Source organism: Chiloscyllium punctatum, chromosome 45 (assembly GCF_047496795.1).
Source record: "Chiloscyllium punctatum isolate Juve2018m chromosome 45, sChiPun1.3, whole genome shotgun sequence".
Taxonomy (NCBI): domain Eukaryota; kingdom Metazoa; phylum Chordata; class Chondrichthyes; order Orectolobiformes; family Hemiscylliidae; genus Chiloscyllium; species Chiloscyllium punctatum.
The window spans coordinates 47,044,503-47,065,386 of NC_092783.1; the positions used below are offsets into that span (position 1 = coordinate 47,044,503).

At 40.3% G+C, this 20,884-nt stretch overlaps 1 protein-coding gene across 7 annotated transcripts in view; it reads left to right on the forward strand.

Moving 5' to 3' along the window:
• eif2d (eukaryotic translation initiation factor 2D) overlaps positions 1-20,884 on the forward strand; it is a 41,003-nt gene extending 20,119 nt beyond the window's left edge. For 4 of the 7 annotated variants that reach the window (XM_072563669.1, XM_072563672.1, XM_072563673.1 and 1 more), the window contains 9 exons: positions 1,561-1,678; positions 2,664-2,709; positions 4,358-4,461; positions 5,992-6,144; positions 11,521-11,610; positions 12,958-13,053; positions 13,789-13,909; positions 17,450-17,624; positions 19,890-20,884. In XM_072563669.1, the coding sequence (XP_072419770.1) occupies positions 1,561-1,678; positions 2,664-2,709; positions 4,358-4,461; positions 5,992-6,144; positions 11,521-11,610; positions 12,958-13,053; positions 13,789-13,909; positions 17,450-17,624; positions 19,890-20,233 (1,247 nt within the window). In that variant the 3' untranslated portion in view covers positions 20,234-20,884. Of the gene's footprint in view, positions 1-1,560; positions 1,679-2,663; positions 2,710-4,357; positions 4,462-5,991; positions 6,145-11,520; positions 11,611-12,957; positions 13,054-13,788; positions 13,910-17,449; positions 17,625-19,566 lie in introns of all 7 variants that reach the window. The other 3 variants (XM_072563671.1, XM_072563670.1, XM_072563674.1) reach the window with 3 other exon arrangements.

The window sequence follows — 20,884 nt, forward strand, 5'->3', positions numbered from 1 at the left end:
GTATTCATATCCTGGGAGCTGGTGGAATTTACATTGTCAGTAAATCTGGAATAAAAGTTCATTTTGGTGACAAACTATTATTAATTATCATGAAAATCCCACCTCCTTCAGTAATGTCCTTTCAGAGGTAAATTATACCGTCTTACCTGGTCTGGCCTTTCTGTGACTCCAGATGCACAGCTGTTTACTTGACTGTAGCCTGCCCTCAATGTCAACGGAGCCACTCATTCAAGCACCATAAGTGACAGATGCTAGTCTTGCCAATGATGTCCAATAAAAAGTGACGTATTCTTTCATAGATTTTTTTTAATGAGTTTCCAGATAATTTCAAACACTATATATCTGGACAGCAGTAGGAGATTGATGTTTTAAAAAAAATAGCCAAATAATTGTATTAACCAACTTTTGAATGGTCATAATGCACTGAAATCTGTGGCCAGCTTTTCTTTTTTCCGCAAAAATTGCATCTGCTTAAAAAAAAATCAGTTGATCCTTTCTTTGCATTTTTACCCTAAAATGAAAGGTACAAAGTTGGTCATTTTCAAAGACAACTTCTTGTTCCATTTAAAAAAAAAAGACATCTTGCAGTGGTCAGGATTTAATTTTGCATAACTAGCTTTTATATTGATTAGATTACTTACAGTGTGGAAACAGGCCCTTCGGCCCAACAAGTCCACACCGCCCCGCCGAAGCGTAACCCACCCATACCCCTACATCTACATTTACCCCTTACCTAACACTATGGGCAATTTAGCATGGCCAATTCACCTGGCCTGCACATCTTTGGACTGTGGGAGGAAACCGGAGCACCCGGAGGAAACCCACGCAGACACGGGGAGAACGTGCAAACTCCACACAGTCAGTCGCCTGAGGCGGGAATTGAACCCGGGTCTCAGGCGCTGTGAGGCAGCAGTGCTAACCACTGTGCCACCGTGCCACCGTGCCGCCCACATTGATTTATTTATGTCTTATTTTGTGAAAAGAAGGATATATTTTACAAATTTAGTCACCTTAAAATGTAATCATTTATTGCAAAAAGACTGAATCATTGAAAAATTAGTAATAAACAAATAACATGAAAATTTGGCATTGAATTTAAAAATTGAATGATAGGCAAACTTAAATTGAGCAACGTTGATGTGAGTAGACTATAGTATTGTTTAAAGCTACAAGATGTTTTGTTATAAAACGGAAGTAAATTTGAAAGCTTGATAAAGAATTTAAGTATTAGAAGGGTTCAAATAGAATAACGTGCTTGTTTAGGGAAAAAAATGAAAGATGTTCTAAAATTCAATGGAAAGGTGCAAGTAGCAAAGGTTTGGATGCCTCCAGCAGTAATGTAGCCATATTAAACACTGGGCAATTGCCTATTTTCATTGAATGCCCATGTGCATTCAATTTAATTCTTCCTGCTGAAACTTGACAGCCAGTGGGACTTGCAGTTAACTGAAATGTCAAGTCAGTTTCGTCACAGAATACTATTGTGTTGGATTCTGTAATGGCTAGTTGCGTTTTCCATTTGAGCAAAATAACTTTATTTTCCCCCTTCTATTTCTCCAGAGCAAATGGATGAGCTCCTTCTTCAGTGTTTCCTTCATGCTTTGAAGTTTAAAGTGAAGAAAGCAGATTTGCCTCTGCTCACAAGTACTTTTCTCAAGGTTCATGTATATCCCTGTTGGTAAGTGTTGTATTTTCAATCATAATTGCAATTGTTCATTTTTAGATTGTAGTGGTACTGTGCTTCTACTGAAGCTACTACTCCATATTGGTGGGTGAGGGAAGGAATTGTTTACAAAACATTGAATGAGCTTTTTGCTGCTTATGGCTCAAAGAAAATATATGAATAGAGATTTTGCATCTTGTTTTATGCACCTAGATTCTACTGTTGTTATTAAAAGTCTAGTATGAGAGGAGCCCAGCTAAGGATTAGATATTCATATTCTGAACCTAATTTTTGAGAAACGAGCAAGACTGCTTTAATTTTTAAATTGATTGTGCCTATTATTGGAACAAGACTTGCCTCCTAAACATTGAAGAATAATACTGGAGCCCTTGTTCCATGGTCAGGCTAATACCCACTTAAAAAGTTAAATAAATGAATGGTCATTCTGAACATAGCTTATGGAAATATCAAATGTATATAGGATACTTTTCCCCTCAGAATTGGACAAATCCACTGTTTGGGTACATGTATCTTAAATGATCTGACAGCCTTTTAAATATTCAGTGCCATCATGCAATTACATCACTCGTTCATCATGTCGCCATGATGAAAACATTACACATCTCTTCTCACTTTACCAATAAAAGATGACAAAGAAAAAAATGTTTCAGCATTGCTGCTTTTAGTAGCACTATAAAGACTTGTGACAATTGGACAGGCAACATTACTGGCATCTCAATGGTACCATTGACAATACTAAGTGATTGTGTAGATAAAGTTCTATGGTGTTGCCTGCCTCCAGGGATTAACTTGTACCTTCTAACTCCACCATGCAAAAGAGCATCTCCATTACTCCTATCAAATGTATTTTCTGCTTGACAAAGATGATCATCTGCCTGATGAGAGCCCTTTTTTATTCTTAACTATTACTCACTTGTATCCAAATCAATAATTTATGCAGAATTATTTTAATTTTTTGTGCCATTTTGTTCCTGCATAGCCCGGAAGGCCAACAATTAGACATCAAAAAGTCAAGCTATAAAAAGGTAAGTTAATGGATAGAAGTTTCAAACAATGGCTAGATAAAGGAAATGCAGTAGAAATTTTGTACAATTACAAAAATTACACTACAGGAGACATTTGTCCATTTGCACCCATGCTAATTGTATATGTTGATGGAGAGTATCCGCTAATCCTATTTTCCTGTGTCCATCATTTTAAATACTTATCCACTTTTCTAAAATAAGATTTCCTCAATATGCAGTTAAATGGGGGGGGGGGTCCCCAATTTACGAGCAGCTGACTTCTGAACACGTTCCCAAAAAGGGGTGTGGTTTTAAAGATCTGACATATGAACTTTCTCTAAATATATATATGTAGCTATTCTATATTGTCCTGCATTGTCTTCCAACTTGCGAACAGGTTCAAGAATGGAACCCATTCACAACCCGCGGACTGCCTGTGTAATTATTTAGAAGTACACCAGTTGAATGTTGCTGAGAAAAGGGATGTTGTATCAAAACCTTTATCTTGCACCTATCAAATGTGTGAATGCTGACTTTTAAAGGGAACGGCAATTAATACTGTACGACAAAAGAATTCTGACTGATTCGCGAATCAACTTGGATTGTTCAAGACATTACCACGGACAATGCATCAATGCTTGAAACTGCTGCTTCGCATATTTTTTAAACCAATTAAAGATTATTAGCCAGGCTTGCAATGTGCCTCACTTACATGTGCTAGAATTTCAAAACATGTCCTCTGCAGGCAGAAATATCACATCCAGGCATCATGCCTTTGAGAAGTAAATAATAGTACAAGGGAACAGTTTTGCCCTATGGCAAGACCTTGAACAGTCCAAGTAGATTTGCTAACCAATCAGAACACATCACAGAATATCAATGTATAGGTGAAACATCATTTATACTATGTAAGAGGAGAGTGCTGATTGATTGGCAAGTGGACTTTGATTGACAGGATTACTGTGGACAACGTACTGTTCAGCTAATGGTTGACAGTTAACTGCCAAGCATTGATTAACCTTTTTATCAAATATTCCTTCAGCTGTTTGCAACAAACAGGGTGCTGACCATACACACTAGCCCATGCTTGCAAAACTCAAGCAGTGTCTAATATTAGATCTAATTTCATGGATAGTCAATGGTTGCTAAATAATCTTGAGTATGTGAAGAATTGGCTGATGGCCAATTTAGCATTGTCACTCAGATTCATAATATGGAGCAGCTGTGGACTTAAAGTTGCATTTTTTGCAATCAGAAGGAACCCTTTTTGCAATCAGAAGGAACAGGTCTACACACTACACCTATTTCAGCTCAACAAAATGGGTTACTACCATTGTCTGGTTCATTTCTTAGTGCAATGCCTTGACCAATCAGATTCAACCTGCCTGGTTTACAATTTAAATGAAACTTGTCAGTCATTGTCTAACTGCTGCATTATCCATGGCAATGCCTCGACCAGTCAGAATCCATTAGCCAGTCAATCAGTATTCTCTCATGCAGCAAAAATAACATTTATACAGTATGTTATTCTTGCAAATTATCTTGATGAGTGCAAGATGAAAAGTTTTGACAAAATCGTCTTATATCTGTAGTACTCCAGTTCTGTTCTGCCAAACAACTATTTGAGTTGCTTATGTTTTGGACTGATCTGTTTCAATCTTGTCCTCAGCTCTCCAAGTTTCTACTGACCATGCAGCAACGGCAGATACTTCAGATGAAGGAACTGTCAAAAGGAGTTGAAAGCATTACTGGTGTGAACTGGAAACATGCAGAGTACGTGTATAAAAAAAACATTGATGAGTCGTCCAAGTACAACTATACCTGTATCAGAAAGAAAGTGTCTTAAATTTCAAATCTTTCTGGGTTTGCGGATTTGGATTCTGGATCTTGTTTGTGGAACAAGTATTGTGTAAACTTCACTTTTTAGTATTCTTTTGAAAAAAATTGGGTTGTGGCAAAAGCCCATTTTCTTATCAAAAATAAGTTTTTCAGTTGAATGAAACTAAAGTAGTAGCACGTTTCGCATTAGTTAATATATACCTGCTGATGTTCTGTACTTGTGCATGTAGTTGTATGCTTTTACTGTTATCACATTAATCAAGAAATGCAGAAAGATAATGAGCTGATGTTCAATATTAAATAACGAATACTTGTAACAACACAAATTTCTTTTTTACAGAAGATATGTGACTGAAGTTTTTTTTAAGGGTTGTCATTTATAGTCATGGAGCTGTACAGCATGGAAACAGACCCTTCTCGTCCTTGCTGACTGGATGTCCTAAATTAGTCTTGTCCCATTTGCCAGCATTTGGCCCTTATCGCTCTAAACTCTTTCTATTCATCTACCCATCCAGATGCCTTTTAAATGTTGTAATTACCTCAGCCTCCTCCATTCCTCTGGCAGCTCATTCCATACACACACAGCCCTCTGTGTTAAAAATTGCCCTTTAGGTCCCTTTTAAATATTTCCCCTCTCACTCTAAACTTATACTGTCTAGTTTTGGACTCCCCCCAGCCAAGGGAATAGAAGAGTAAATGTTAAAATTATGTAAGAATATTGTTTATTTTTTCAGACCTCGTCTCCACCTTCCCTCTCCACACTCGTCTTCCTCCTATCTAGATATTTTGACACTATTTTCAGTATTGAAAGGTTACTGTAATAATTTTTTTTAAAAGCTACAAAGTTAAAATAAATATCAGGAGTCAGTATAATATGCTTTTGTTAAAATTTAAAATAATAGGTAGGTTTGCCAAATTTAAAATAACTGATTTCTACAGCAATTACAAGAATTTCTTGCTTGCCTTCATAGGTATGACCACATGTTTTCTGAACTTCACATTATTACCATAAGGAGTAATTGAAATAGACAGCATTGACACGTAGGGAGACTTGACACGTACACGAAAGAGAAACTAATTGAGGGATTTGAGAGCAATATAGACTGAAGTAGCAATTAGAGTAGGAGGAGGCATGTGGTTTGGAAATACCACCGTAGGTTAGTTGGACTGAATCAATAGTTTCTGTACTGTAGGTTTTATACAGTTTAATTCTATGTATTTTAAGGGGAAATAAATAAGACATACCAGCACAATAGTTCCCTGAAGTGATGACCAGATTTTCATTAACAGACTTTGTTGACAATTCATGTTGAAATTGAAGAAATAAAATGCTTATAAAAGAGGTTCAATTTTGTCAGTAGTTTTTCTCACTGTGAGAAGAGGAACACTTACCTAATCAGGACATCTATTACATGGAAATGGATTTACCTGTTTGTCATTTAGAATTGTACTTTCTGCTTGCAGCCTGCAATCCTTTAAAGTTCCTGAAACAGTCACTGGTGAAGAGATAGGGAAGATTGACAGAGGGAGTGATACAGGCTACCAGCCACCTGAGATCAAGTCCTTTTACAGTGTTTCCAGTAAATTAATTCCCCTGTTTGAGCATGCGGATCTCAAGTAGGTATTTTTAAACTGCCTGTTTGAAATGTATAACACAGTCTCTTCCTACATGTATGAACAACTCATTTTTCTAGAAGTGAAAATTCCTTTTGAGGGCAGACCACATGTTGGCACTTTATACAGTGAGTGACTGAACAAATAGTATGACTGACAAATAACATGGATTGATAACTTTTTGTGGGTCCACGAGTGGCACTTTATACATAAATGAAAGTTTTGAATTAATTCTATCGATGTATTACTCAGTCTAGGAGTTGCTGCCAAATGTTGCCGGTTGTGCTGAATATTTCCGGCATTCTTAGTTTTTACTTTTGATTTCCTGCAATCCTCTGCTTGAAATAGGAAGAGCCACAACACGTCCTTGCAAAGCCTAGTTCTTTGGAATTGTTACATGTGACTGTTAGGAGAAGGGGACATGGGTACAAAGTAAGAGAGGTGGGGAAAGTGAGGTTACGATGGTTGTTCATACAATGAATGACCATATTCAGTAATCTTTTGAGAGAAGACACTGCACACCCCCCCAACAGATCCCACTCTCAGCATCCCCGCCCCAGAACCCTGAGGGGAACATCACCCCTGCTCATGACTCCATTCCCTCGACCACCATGCCCACTCCAGTTACAAGCTCCGTCCCCACTCCCAGCTCCACCCCTACACCAGATCCTAGCTCTGAGCCCAGCTGAGTTTTCACCATTCCCCCAGACCTCCCCCTCACTGAGGACAAACGATCAGTCCTATGCAAAGGCCTTATCTTTATCCCTCTCCGTCCACGCATCAATGAACTTAATATACGCCATGACGTTGAATGCTTCTTCCTCCGCTCCACCCCCAAGCTTACTTTTTCAATCAGGGTCCCACCCACCTTCCAAGGACCCCTTTGCATGCCTCCAAAACACTCCATCCACTTGGACACCTGTACAGGCCTACTATTACCCACCCTCGATCTCTTCATTTCCAACTGCCCCCGAGACATTAACCGCCTCAACCTGTCTACCCCCCACCCCCACTCCAACTTCTCACCTTCACAACACGCAGCCCCCCACTCCCGCTGCTCCAATTCCAACCTCATCATCAAACCAGCTGATAAAGGGGGTGCAGTGTTGGTTTGGTGCACTGACCTCTACACATAGAACATAGAAAAATACAGCGCAGTACAGGCCCTTCGGCCCTCGATGTTGCGCCGACCGAAGCCTACCTAACCTACACTAGCCCAATAACCTCCATATGCTTGTCCAATGCCCACTTAAATGACCGTAAAGAGGGAGAGTCCACCACTGCTACTGGCAGGGCATTCCATGAACACCGTTGAAGTCAGGCGCCAACTCAAAGACACCTCCTCCTACCGCCCCCTCGATCATGACCCCACCCCTCCATCACCAAACCATCATCACCCAAACCATACACAACCTTATCACCTCAGGAGCTCTCCCACCCATAGCTTCCAACTTCGTAGTCCGGGAACCCTACACCACCTGATTCTATCTCCTTCCCAAGATCCACAGGTCTGACCACTCCGGCCGACCCATTGTCTCAGCATGCTCCTGCCCCATCGAACTCATCTCTACGTACGTTGATACTGTCCTATTCCGCACCCCCTCCCCCCCCCCCCCCCCTCAGTCCCCAACAGTAACCTTCCTCTGACACACTCATTCATTTGGCTGAACTGGTTCTCACCCGTACCAATTTCTCCTTCGAATCCTCCCACTTCCTCCAGACCAGCGGGGTAGCCGTGAGCACCCGTATGGGCCCCAGCTATGCCTGTCTCTTTGTCGGCTACATAGAACAGTCCATGTTCCATAGTTACACCGGCACCACTCCCCACCTCTTCCTCCGCTACATTGATGACTGCATTGGTGCCACCTCGTGCTCCCGTGAGGAGGTTGAGCAGTTCATCAACTTCACCAACACATTCCACCCTGACCTTAAATTCACCTGGACCATCTCTGACACCTCCCTCCCCTCCCTGGACCTCTCCATCTCCATTAATGATGACCGACTTGACACTGAAATTTTTTACAAACACACCGACTCCCACAGCTACCTGGATTACACCTCTCCCCACCGTACCTCCTGCAAAAATGCCATCCTGTATTCCCAATTCCTCTGCCTCTGCCATATCTGCTCCCAGGTGGACCAGTTCCACCACAGAACACACCAGGTGGCCTCCTTTAAAGATTGCAATTTCCCTTCTCATGTGGTTGAAGATGCCCTCCAATGCATCTCATCCACATCCCGCACCTCTGCCCTCAAATCCCACCCCTCCAACCGTAACAAGGACAGAACCCTACCCCCTCACCTTCCACCCTACCAACCTTCACATAAACCACATCATCCACCAACATTTCTGCCACCTCCAAACGGACCCCAACACCAGAGATATATTTTCCTCCCCACCGCTTTCCACAAAGACCGTTCCCTCTGTGACTACCTGGTCAGATCCACGCCCCCCAAACAACCCACCTTCCACTCCTGGCACCTTCCCCTGCTACCGCCAGAATTGCAGACCTGCGCCCACACCTCCCCCCTCACCTCCATCCAAGGCCCCAAAGGAGCCTTCCACATCCATCAAAGTTTCACCTGCACATCCACCAATGTCCTTTATTGTGTCCATTGTTCCCGGTGCGGTCTCCTCTACATTGGGGAGACTGAACGTCTTTTCGCAGAGCGCTTTAGGGAACATCTCCAGGACACCTGCACCAATGAACCCCACCGCCCTGTGGCCCAACATTTCAACTCCCCCTCCCACTCTGCTGAGGATGTGGAGGTCCTGGGCCGCCTCCACTGCTGCTCCCTCACCCCACCCTATGCCTGGACCTCACCACCCTACGCCTGGAGGAAGAACGCCTCATCTTCCGCCTCTAAACACTTCAACCCCAGGGCATCAATGTGGACTTCACCAGTTTCCTCATTTCCCCTTGCCCCACCTCACCCCAGCTCCAACCTTCCAGCTCAGCACCACCCTCATAACCTGTCCTACCTGCCAACCTTTCTCCCCAACTATCCGCTCCACCCTCCTCCCTGACCTATCCCCTTCATCCCCACCCCATCCACCTCTTGTACTCTTTGCTACTTTCCCATCCCCAACCCCCTCCCATTTATCTCTCCACCCTGGAGGCTCCCTGCCTTCAGTCCTGAAGAAGGGCTTTTTCCCGAAACATCGATATTCCTGCTCCTCAGATGCTGCCTGATCCGCTGTCCTTTTCTAGTGCCACTCTAATCTAGACTCTAATCTTCTGAGAGAGTCCGGAAAACTGTTGGCTGTTACAACAAGTGCAACTCAGAATTGGCAAAAAATGTTCGCTGAGCCAATTGCATCCATATCCCATAAATGAATAAATAAAAGAAAGCTTTAATTTTTCTTCTGCATTAATGAATTCTCTCCATTGTGTCAGCTCAAGAATCTTATGAGTTTTTGGGGTTTTATCTTTCACTTCCTATTTTAGTATCAGCCCCTTCTCGATGAGTTTATAGATAGATCAAGAATGGTGTAATGCAGAAAGAATAAGCACTAATCACAATTAAAGACTAGAAAAGAATCTACTGAATAGAAACAGACTGTTTTGGCCCACCTAAATTATACCACTTTTTATATTCTGCACAAGCTTCCTTGCACACTGCCACTTTTCATCCTGCCCCATAGGCTACTGTTTCCTCCTCCTATCTGAATTGGTAATGCCACAATGTAAACATTTTCATATATATTTTCAGATTTCTCCATGGCCTTATCCCTCCCTATATTTCAAGCCTCTGTCACCTATTTTCCACATCCCTTGCCCAAACAAAAAAAAAAGAGATTTTTGTGTATATTCAATTCTGGCACTGTGTGTTCCTGATTTTCTTGGCCCTGCATAACTCTTTCAGCTGTTGAGCCCATGACTTTGTAAATGCCTCTCTGCCCTCGTTTAAGATGTGCCTTAAAATCTGCCTCCTTGACCAAGTTTTTGGCCTTTTAGTCTGAATGGCTTCTTCCTTTGTATTGATGTCAATTCTGAGGATCTGAACATTTCCCTTTGCCTGACCATCATATTTTACAGTTTTATGTTTGAATTCTATTGATTTGACAGAACAGCTCCACACGCTGCTTGCTTGGTAAATTACTGCGCTACAGTACATGAATATGAGCAAAGTTGATTCTATTGCATTCCCAGATCTCTTTTGATGTTTTTCTTGGCTGGCACTGCATTAATCATGGAGCATAATGCTTCTTTCTTCCTCGGCACAAACCTTTGCAAGTGTGGCCAATTTTATTTGCTAACTACAGATCCTTTGTGATTTTGTCAAATTGTGCATTGTGGTTTTAAGTTAGTTCAGTTACAGAAATCATAAACGGGTGGGCTCCTGGACACTGGATATTCCATTCAGTTCATTTGCCCACTTTAATAACCTAAAAAGTCCCCTCTCCTCTACCAGTTCCTTCCTTGCCTCTAGCTTACTACCACTATCCACTGTTCAGCTATTTGGCAGCCTTTCACAAGGTACTTGATGAAAAGTCTTTTCAAAATCTTGTGATACTATAAATATTTCTATCAACCATCACGTCGACACTATCTCAAATAAAATCATGTAGATTGAAGCAGCAGATGAGAACTCTAGTTTACACGCCATCAGACTAAATTTTTAATGGAAACTTCTCAGCTTTGTTGTAAGTGATCACTTGCGTTATTCTGCCAATTATTATAGTCAGATTAACTGGTTGAGTTACTTTCAGCTTGCTTTTGTCACCTTGGCAAGTTTTATATATATTAAGTATAGATTGAATACTTAAAAACCAAGATGCGAAAGAGTGGCAAAAACCCAAAAATGTAAAGATCTTTTTCCATTGAGCTCTCAGACATTCCTGATATACATCATTTTAATCTGATCTTACTATACACTTGACGCCCTTACATTCTCCAATGCTGCATAGTCTTATAAGATCCATTTTACACCATAATTTTCTAATCTCTCATACTCTTCAGTTGCCACAAACACTTTGAATTTTGTAATGAATGTTTCTGACATTCCCAAGTGTACATCTTATATACCCAGAACGATTCTATTCAAAGCATTTCATTTTCTTCCACTAACTCACTTTTGTGAACTTGAAAGTAATTTGTCATTTTGCCATTAATTAATAGGCAGTTTTATCGTGTGGACCTCTCCACCAGGAACAGATTCAAGATTACTGAAAATCTATTTCACTTGCTGTTCTTATTTGACCTGAAGAAAGAGTGTCCCAACAGTCTAGCTGGAACTTTGGGTCCCAGAGGCATGCTATCCCGCTGCACTACTCTGATCTCCATGCTGCTTTAAACATGCATCCAGATCCAAAATTATCTTCAGAAATAAAGAATTTTAAAACTTACTTGGTAAATTTGTTTTCTTTGTGTTTAGAAAAGATGCCGCACTTTCAAACGCAGATGTTAGAAGTATAATCACAAATTATGTGAAGTCCAATGATCTGATAGATGACTATAATAAAAAGTAAGTAATACATATGTTATATAGGTGTTAAATATAATACATACATATTTGAAGTACTTGGGAAAGGATAAACAATCTGTCCTTCTGACAAGAGAATGGCACAGAAGATTAACATAATTATATTGAGAAACTAAAATTGGAAAAACCCCAGGATTCTTCCATCTGAGAGGCTCAAATGTACCTTGTTTCTTGTTAACTGAAAATGTATTATTAAGGTATTTGTCCATGAGGGTTCACTGATCAATTTTCCAAATGCAATGGGGGAGAAGGTAAAACTAGGATGCACTTTTTTAAATTAAGAAAATTCTGATGTAAGAAAATAAATTTCTTCCTATTTGGAGGAATTTATTTTCTGAGAAGTGTCTGAATCTGGAATGTCCTGCATTAGAGAGCTGTGGAGTCTGGATGATTGAATATATTCAAGGCTGAGTTTTGATGTATCACGGAGTCTAGGTTTATGGAGGGATGGGTGGCGGGGTGCTACAAATGTGAGCTGAGAACAGCCAGGAAAGTGGAGTTGAGGCCGAGATAAAATCAGCTATGATCTGTTTGAATGATGGGGATGAATGGCTCTCTCCTTCACCTATTTATTAAATTCTGTTTTCAGTTTCTGAATAAAACTTTTAGTGGCTCACTCTTGAAGTATTTATTTTCATTCCATTTTATTATGGTTACTGTTAGAGTAATCCAATTATTCAGTCAATCATTTAGCTGAATCATGAAGGCATACTTGACTTCTGGTTTATAATGATTCCTGAAGAAGGGCTTATGCCCGAAACGTCAATTCTCCTGCTCCTCGGATGCTGCCTGGCCTGCTGTGTTTTTCCAGCACCACATTTTTCAATTCTGGTTTGTAATGCCAAATCCATCTGTGCATGGCTGTACAGTATATTTTTATGTACTTTAGTCATGTAGCCATTGTATTTTGCATGACTTGTTTATATTTTGTTTGACTTGATTCGATTTCTTATCAATGTAATGACTTATACCTGATGCATGTTTCTCTAACAGATTCACGTCTTGTCATATTGGTGTATTTTATCCCTAAATTATAATTTGTTAAAACAAAAACCTGGTAATTCTGCTGCACATTTAAAAAATCATCTTTAGTATTTCCGAGAAAGGGCATAAGTGACATTGTAATGTCTTTGTGAATTGTATTGCTAAGTAAAATTACTGCCATAATCCTGAAAGGGATAGGTATCAGAATTAATTACTGTATAAAACTTAAAATTTAATTCATATGAAAATATCCACATGTATAATTATTTCATTCCAAAAGTGCATAAATTAGACTTCTGAGATTTATACATTTTACAGTGATCCTTTCACTTTTGTCTTCTTCAGTTATGTCACCATTAATCCTACTCTTTGTGACTGTATATTGGAAAAATCTGAGTATCATACTGTAACTAAACTCACATGGGATGATCTCTTTTCCAGGTAAGCAGAGCTATTAAAATACTGCATTCTAGATGTAACATTACCACATTGCCCACTAAGGAGTTTCAGCATTGGGAAGAGTTTGCAACTACTAAGAGCCTTTAACACAGAAAAAATAATTCTAAGATAAACTATGCTGTGCCAAGGATGCAAATATAAGGAGGGATTACAAAAGTCTTGGCCAAAAACCCGAGTGGGAAATTGAGGGGAATATTGTGTGTCAAGAAGTGGAAAAGGTTACAGAAGAGTTCCAGAACTCCAGTGCTCGGTGGCTGAAAGCAGCTGCCACTAATGGAGACACATAGGGAATGGGGATTGCACAAGAGGTTAAAGTTAGGGTATCCTGAGTTCTCAGACACTCCGTAGGGCTGAAGAAGGTTGTATTGATTGGAGGAGTAAAGCAACAAAAGGATTTAATGCTAGTGAAAGTATTAAAATTCAGGCCTTGAAATACTCAAAGCTAATTTAATTGTGTATTTTAAAATGTTTGATCTGTTTCCGAAATCTGTTCTTGTCATACTTCAATTTCAGGTCCCTCAAAATCATTAGGAAATGTTCCTTAATTTTTCTTTTTAAAATGTTCTGTATTCTAGCATACAAAGGTAGCATTTTTGCTTATTTGAGGAGTTGTCAGCAGTTGTCCTCATGGGGATTGATTTAATCAAATTTTAATCAAGTCTTCTGCTCAGTCTGATTTGCTATTGTAGTGAATTACAGCTAGAGTTTATTTTACAGGTGCCTCAAGAGCCTGCAACAATGTCATGAAGTGACTTTTCCTGGGCAAAAGCCAATAGTTCGAAAGGGTCAAATTAAACCCATTGACATTGATGTAGCACAACGTGCATCAAATAAAAAGGTCAGTAGCAGAAAACCATTTACCAGAGCAACAATAATGGATACTTCATGGTGAGTTAGAATTTCGACAAGGGATTGGGCATTACCAGCTGAATGGTTTGTGTTTATTCACTGAATTTTTGATGATATTTGGAATTTGCATTCGAAATTGAGAATTTTCTTTACGATCGTTTCTTTGCCTCTGTCATTTCTTTTAATTTGAAGGTGCCCCATGAATTTGGAATGAAAGAAGATTATAAAATGTACGATATGCAGAGTTACTGTTTCTCGTAATCTTCTGTACCCAAGATATATTTGGCCCACAGCTGTCTTGATATGGAATGTGCTGCTTGTTGCACTGTATTCTGTGTGCACAGGAGGATTGCTTAATTCGTGTATGAATTATTTAGCCTGAGGAATGTATATTGTCTGCATTCTCAGCATAGTTTGGCTAGTTTTTTGACCATTCCTCCTTTGTTGTTCTACTGTTGTTATTTATATATAAATAAGTTAAACTATAGGTGTAAAATGTCCCTTCAAGTATTATCCAGTTCCCGTTAAATGTTGTTATTGAATTTGTTTCCATTGCCCTTTCCTGACAACTCTGAGTGAAAAAAAGTTTCCTCATGTTACCTCTATTTCTACCAATCACCTTATATCTGTGTTCTCTAATTACAAACACATCTTTACTTAATCATTCATAATCTTGAATATCATTAGCAGTTCTCCTCTTAAGCTCATCTGTTGTCAAGAGAACAATCCCATGTTTTCCGATCCCCACATAACTAGTGTTTCTTAATCTTAGTCCCATTTTCACAGATCTCTTCTGCATCCTCTTTAAGGCCTTGACTTCTTCTCTAAAATGGGATGCTCATAATTTAACTGTACTCCAGGCGGAGGTTTCATAAGTGTTTCAAGAAGATGTAGCGTAAACTCTTTATTTTTTAAACAGCCGGCTTACATTCTCCTGCCACCTTCAAAGGTTTATGTACGTACCCCCACAGGATCCTCTGTTCCTGCATCCCTTTTAAAATTGTACTATTTGGTTCATGTTGCTACTGATATGTTCTTCTTGCCAAAATGTGTGCATTTTGCATGTCTCTACAGCAAATTTCATCTGTCAAGTGATCAACTCACCAGTCTATCAGTCCTCTGAAAGTATGTTATTATCCTCAATTACTTATTGTGTTGTTGTCTGAATCTTTGAAATCATGCCCTGTATTCCCAAGTCTGGGTGAACACTCGAAGAGTGTACCAGAAAGAGCAGAGGCCTCATTCCCACTCCTTGGGAATACAATTGGTATAGCTCCCTCCAGTCTGGATAACAACCAGTCCCTCCTACTCTCTGCTTTCTGTCTCTTAATCAATTTTGCATCCATCCCTTTAATTCCATAGGCTTTTTTTATGCTAATAAATCTATTATATTATGCTTTGTCGGATGCCCTCTACAGGTTTATATAAACATGAATTGCATTACACTATTTATCATCTTCATTCATAATTCTTTGAAGACTAGGTCTTTAGCATAGTAAATATGCATTTTGCAACACGAGATGTTCAGCCTTTTATTGATGTTAAATAGCCCCTGTCCAAAATTCCTCTGATTTAGTGATGCAGCAAAGCTTAGGGAAGTTTGTGTGTCCTGAGATTCTAAATTGATGCTCCGAGTACTGATGACACCACTACTACAGAGTACACTCCGGAGATAAACTTGTTACTTTACCACCCTTTTGTATTCTTCTCTTGGTGCCCTCTTTGGACTTTTCAATCCTCGTCATCCTATCACAATTCATTACTGTACTATTCTCTACCTTTCATCATCTTAGAATCATAGTATCTCCAGAGTGAGAAAAGAGGCCATTTGGCCCATTGTCTGCATCAACCCTCTGAAGAAGTCCCCACACAGACCCAGACCCCGACACTATCCCTATAACTCCGTGTTTGCAATACCTAACCCACCTAGCGTGCACGTCTTTGGATTGTAGAAGGAAATGAGAGCATCCAGTGGAAAAATAAGCTGAACGTGTGAACTCCATACAGATGGTCACCCAAGGCCAGAATTGAATCTGGGTTCCTAGTGCTTTGAGGCAGCAGTACTAACCACTAAGCCACCGCACTACCCATCATCATCTTTGATTGATTTATTGTCACTTGTACTGAAGTACAGTGTAAAGCTTTGTTTACGAGCAGTATAGGCAGATCATAGTAAGCAAGGATGTACAGAACTAAAGATTTAGACAGAGGCTTACAGGTAACATTGCACAGGGCTTACAAGAGCAACACTAGCAAGATCGGCATTACTTGAGGCTGGAGAGTCTATTCAATAGTCTAACAATGGCCAGGAAGTAGCCATCCCCTAACCTACTGATGTGTGTTTTCAGGCTACTGTACCTTCTGCCTGGTGGAAGAGGTTGAAGGAGATCATTAGCTTGCCATCACCTTGGGCCTTTCATGGATTACCCTGTAGCTGAGTTATATGTGTTTTCAGCTCTTCTAAAACCCTGTTAACCATATCTATTCTTCACCAAGTTCAAGTTATTGCCCTAGAATTTGCTTGGCTGCACTGGATTCTGGTCTTCCAATGCCCCAATTTTAAGTCACACCTCTGCTTATATTCCATCATGATTGCTTTGTAATTCTATCGTTCACCAGCCCTAAAATTGACATTCTCAGCCTCCCTTTTATTGCCTCCAGTCCTTTCAATTCTTCCAGTTGTTAGCATTTTTGCATTACACCACTTGAACTCACTTGTTGGCTGCTGTGCTGTTAGCCATCTCAGTCTGTAATCACCTTCCTAAACAGCGGCCCTCTTTTGTGTCATTTGCTTTATAATCCCCATGGACATTTACCGCCTAGAATGAGGCCGTTCAGCACATTGTGTTTGCACTGGTCAAGAACAATCTAACTACATGAATTCCATTTTCCAGCTTTGGTTGATAGCTCTAGAACAGAGGGCAAAGCAAGTGAATATCTAAATACTGCATAATTGTTGAATAAGTTTCTGACTAGATTATCCTTTCAGGGAGTGAGTACCAGGCTTTTACTACCCTCTGAGTGAAAATAAATTCTCCTCAACTCTCCTTCTGCCTCATGACTTAAATCTATGCTTTCTGGTTATTGATCCCTGTAGGAGTGGAAACTTGTCTTCATATCCACCGTATGTATACTCATCATAAATTTCTACACTTCTATGAAGGTCCCCTTTCAACCTTCATTGCTTTAAGGAAATGACCCCAGCCTACTCAATTTTCCTTTTAATCTCAGAATCTCTAATCCAGGCAACAGCTTGGTAAATCTCCTCCATACCTTCTGTTGTGCATTGACATATTTCCAATAATGTACTATATGACTAGAAGCACTCCAGTTATGGCCTCATCAGCCTTTTTATGCATTTTCAATATAACCACCTACTTTTGTATTCTCTGCCTCCTTAAGCACTTTACCTATCTTGCTTTTATTTTTTAAAATTGACATCATATGAATGTTTAAAATACCTGGAATGTTAAAGGTGTTATGTATATGCAAGTTATTATTATACCGCTGTTTGTTGCTTTTGTGGCAGGTAACTGTTATTACAAACCTTGAAGAGTTTGCTTTAGATCCTCAAATCTTGGGAAATGCCCTTCAGCAAAAAGCTCAGGCCAGTGTAACTATAACTCCAGTCCCTGGTACAAAGGGCAAGATGGCACTTCAGGTTCAAGGCAACCAGGTTAATCATATCGCCAAGCTCCTAACAGGCAAGAATTTTTTTACTTCAACAAAGCATTCACAGTAAGCTAAATAACTTAGTTCATTCCTAAACCTGTAGGATTTTGTGTGCCCTATATCTTCAGATTATGTGAAATTAACCTTTATAATTGGCATTAATGTATTTTTCTTGAAGTAGGATGAACTCTGCCAATATGATGTAGACATATTGGAACAGTGACCAAAGGGTTTTGTGTTTGAAACTGTGTAATCACCCAGAACTCCTAAAAGACCTAACACTGTTGCAGCAGCAGCCGCCCATCATGTTAGCTGGCTGCAATAGATCACAGAAGTGTCTATGTATGGGCTGCTGATGATGTAGAGTTGCCCCTGAGGAGTCCTCAGCTGCCATTCCTTCTCTGTGAATGCCTGCTGCTGCCTTGCCACTCCATCCTCTCAGACTGTGGTGCTGTCTGGGGCAAGTAGAGGGCCGGGGCTGCTGCTGTACCTGTATCCACACCCGTCCTTTCCTTGTCCAGGTTCCAGGCTCTCCATGAAGAGCCACTAAAGCAATGCTATTGTTCACACTCCACTGTGACAACCGCACTTCAAAGTTCTCACAAACTGACCTCTGTCACATCTGTGGAACTTTCAGTGGTGTATCCTTGAGATTGATTGCTGCTTTCGGGTGCCTGTTTGCATGTGTGTGTGTTGTGCCCCCTTGTGGTTGGCAGCTTTTTTTTTTGCAATGAATAACTGTGATGTGAGAATTAAGATAAGAATGATTAGAACCCCAACAGTGTGGAAACAGGCTCTTCAGCCCAACAAGTCCACACTGACTCTCAAAAGAATAACCCACCCAGACCCATTCCCCTACCCTACATTTACCCTGGACCAATGCACCAACCCTCGACATCTCTGCACACTGGGCAATTTAGCGTGGCCAATTCACCCGACCTACACATCTTTGGAATGTGGGAGGAAACCGGAGCACCCGGAGGAAACCCATGCAGACACAGGGAGAATGTGCAAACTCCACACAGTCATCCGAGGCTGGACTCGAACCCGGGTCCCTGGTGCTGTGAGGCAGCAGTGCCAGCCACCGTGCCACCCTTTATCTGTCTTACAGCAGCAGGGTTATGACTTGGGGGTTTGCCATTTATGATGGGGCTCTTAGCAAAGAGGCGGAATTTCATTGTGAGCATGATGTTTGGCACACCTGCAGATTTAAATTGATACTGTACCAATATTTAACTTCTAAATTTTATTTTATTGATTTATTTCCTGGGAAGTAGGCATCACTAGTATCCATATGGTTCATCAGTTAAGGATGCCAAAAGTGTATAGTTAGGAGAAAGTGGTTACACTGCTGCCTCCCAATGCCAGGGACCTGGGTTTGATCCCAGCCTCAGGCAACTTGTGTGGAGTTTGCACATTCTCCCCATGTTTGCGTGGGTTTCCTCTGGGTGCTCGAGTTTCTTCCCACAATCTAAAGATGTGCAGGTTAGGTGAATTGGCCATGCTAAATTGTCCATAGTGTTCAGGGTAGGTGCATTTGTCAGGGGTAAATGTAGAGCAATAGGTCTGGGTGGGTTACTCTTCAGAGGGTCAGCGTGGACTTGTTGGGCCGAAGGGCCTGTTTCCACACTGTAAGGATTCTAAGATATCTCAGGAAGGAGAAAAGGGAAGAAGAGACCTGGTATAGTCCTGTTAATTTTTAAGGGGCAAAAGTGATCCATTGGTGAATTGAAGAAGGTGATATGATTATATAGCACTCCCTTTTCCCTCCTATATACAGTCTATAAATCATCCGTAATAAAGGATTGCATTCGTTATGGTGTGTGTGCCATTATGGTTTGCTATTGTGTGATACTTTCATCAAGTAACATACAATCATTCATTCAGTTTACATTGTCATCTTCATAATTAACAGTGAGGAAAGCCATGTTCTGAGAATTGTTCTGTTCAATTTTGTTTGTGATCATATTGCAGAGGAATACAGGATCGCTCCAAAGTATATTAGAGGTTTGGAAAAAGCTCCAAAATCTGGCAAGAAGAAGCGATGACATGGTTTCTAATAGGAATAAATGCAGTCACAGCAATAAAATCACTGTCACAACCTGTTCTTGTCAGTTTGTTATTTAATTTGTAATGTCAGATTTTCTACTACTGCAGCATATGGCATCTCACATCGAGTTCCTCCTAAACTGTGCCCAAGTGAAATGCATCTCTATGTGAATATTTGGAGACTAAACATGATATCAATCCAATATATGTTGAAGTGAATGTTGACAGGACTTCGCTATTTTCTTCAGATATCACCAAGAAGAACAATGAAGGTGAAAGCCAGAAATCATGTACCCCCCAAACTTACTGGATCAACAATAGGGTGCTGCTGCTACAATACTTTGGATCTCAGCACTTACCCTGTCATATTCTGCAGCAGAATATTATGTTCTTGCCTGACAAAAAGCATCTCTTACCCATCTGCTCTATTGAAGTCACCAATACACATCTTAACCAGAACCTTCCCGTCACCCCATCTGCCCAGATTCCTGTGTTCACAAGCACCTCTTCCCCATTCATCCTGAAACTGTATGTGCAGCACCTTGCACCTAGTCAACCTGCTTCCCACTTTAAATCTCAGTGCTCCGCTTAAGCATGATCCTTTTGGGCAGGAGACATCCTGACATCCTTTTGGTCAGGCATTCTTTTCTTTTAAACAGACATGCTCTTGGTCAGTAGTGAAATACAGGAAGTCACTACCAAATTTTTAGTCATCAATCAAATTTCTGGCTTTCAACTAGAGCAAGAGGAGACCTTACTAAACAAATTGAGGACAAAACAGTGCCTCTGCAAAGTCCAACTTTATCACTGGGGCCTCAATACTAATCCTTTATATATTGTTGATTAGACACAAGTAATGACCTTAAGCTCAAAGGTGATGCTGTCATTTTGGGAATTAACATTTGCAAAATGAAATAAATAATAACATTTAGCAGCAAGTTGCTATACATCTTTTGTGATTAACTATCTTCTGAAGATGCTGCAGTTATTCCAACTGGGAACTGCATATGAACTCTCCAAATAGGTAATATATCACAGGAAGTAATTTGCATTAGCTTCTGGACCAATTAATTACATGGAAAGTCCTGAAGCTTCATTGTAGTATATCTGAATTATCCCAGTGCCCAAAGTGCACGTAGAAAGTTACATCAAATGTGAGAAGGTCTTAAGAACCATTTCAATGTGATAAGATGATGTAAAAATGTATTAACCTTGTAATAAAAATTTCAAGAACTAAACCTTT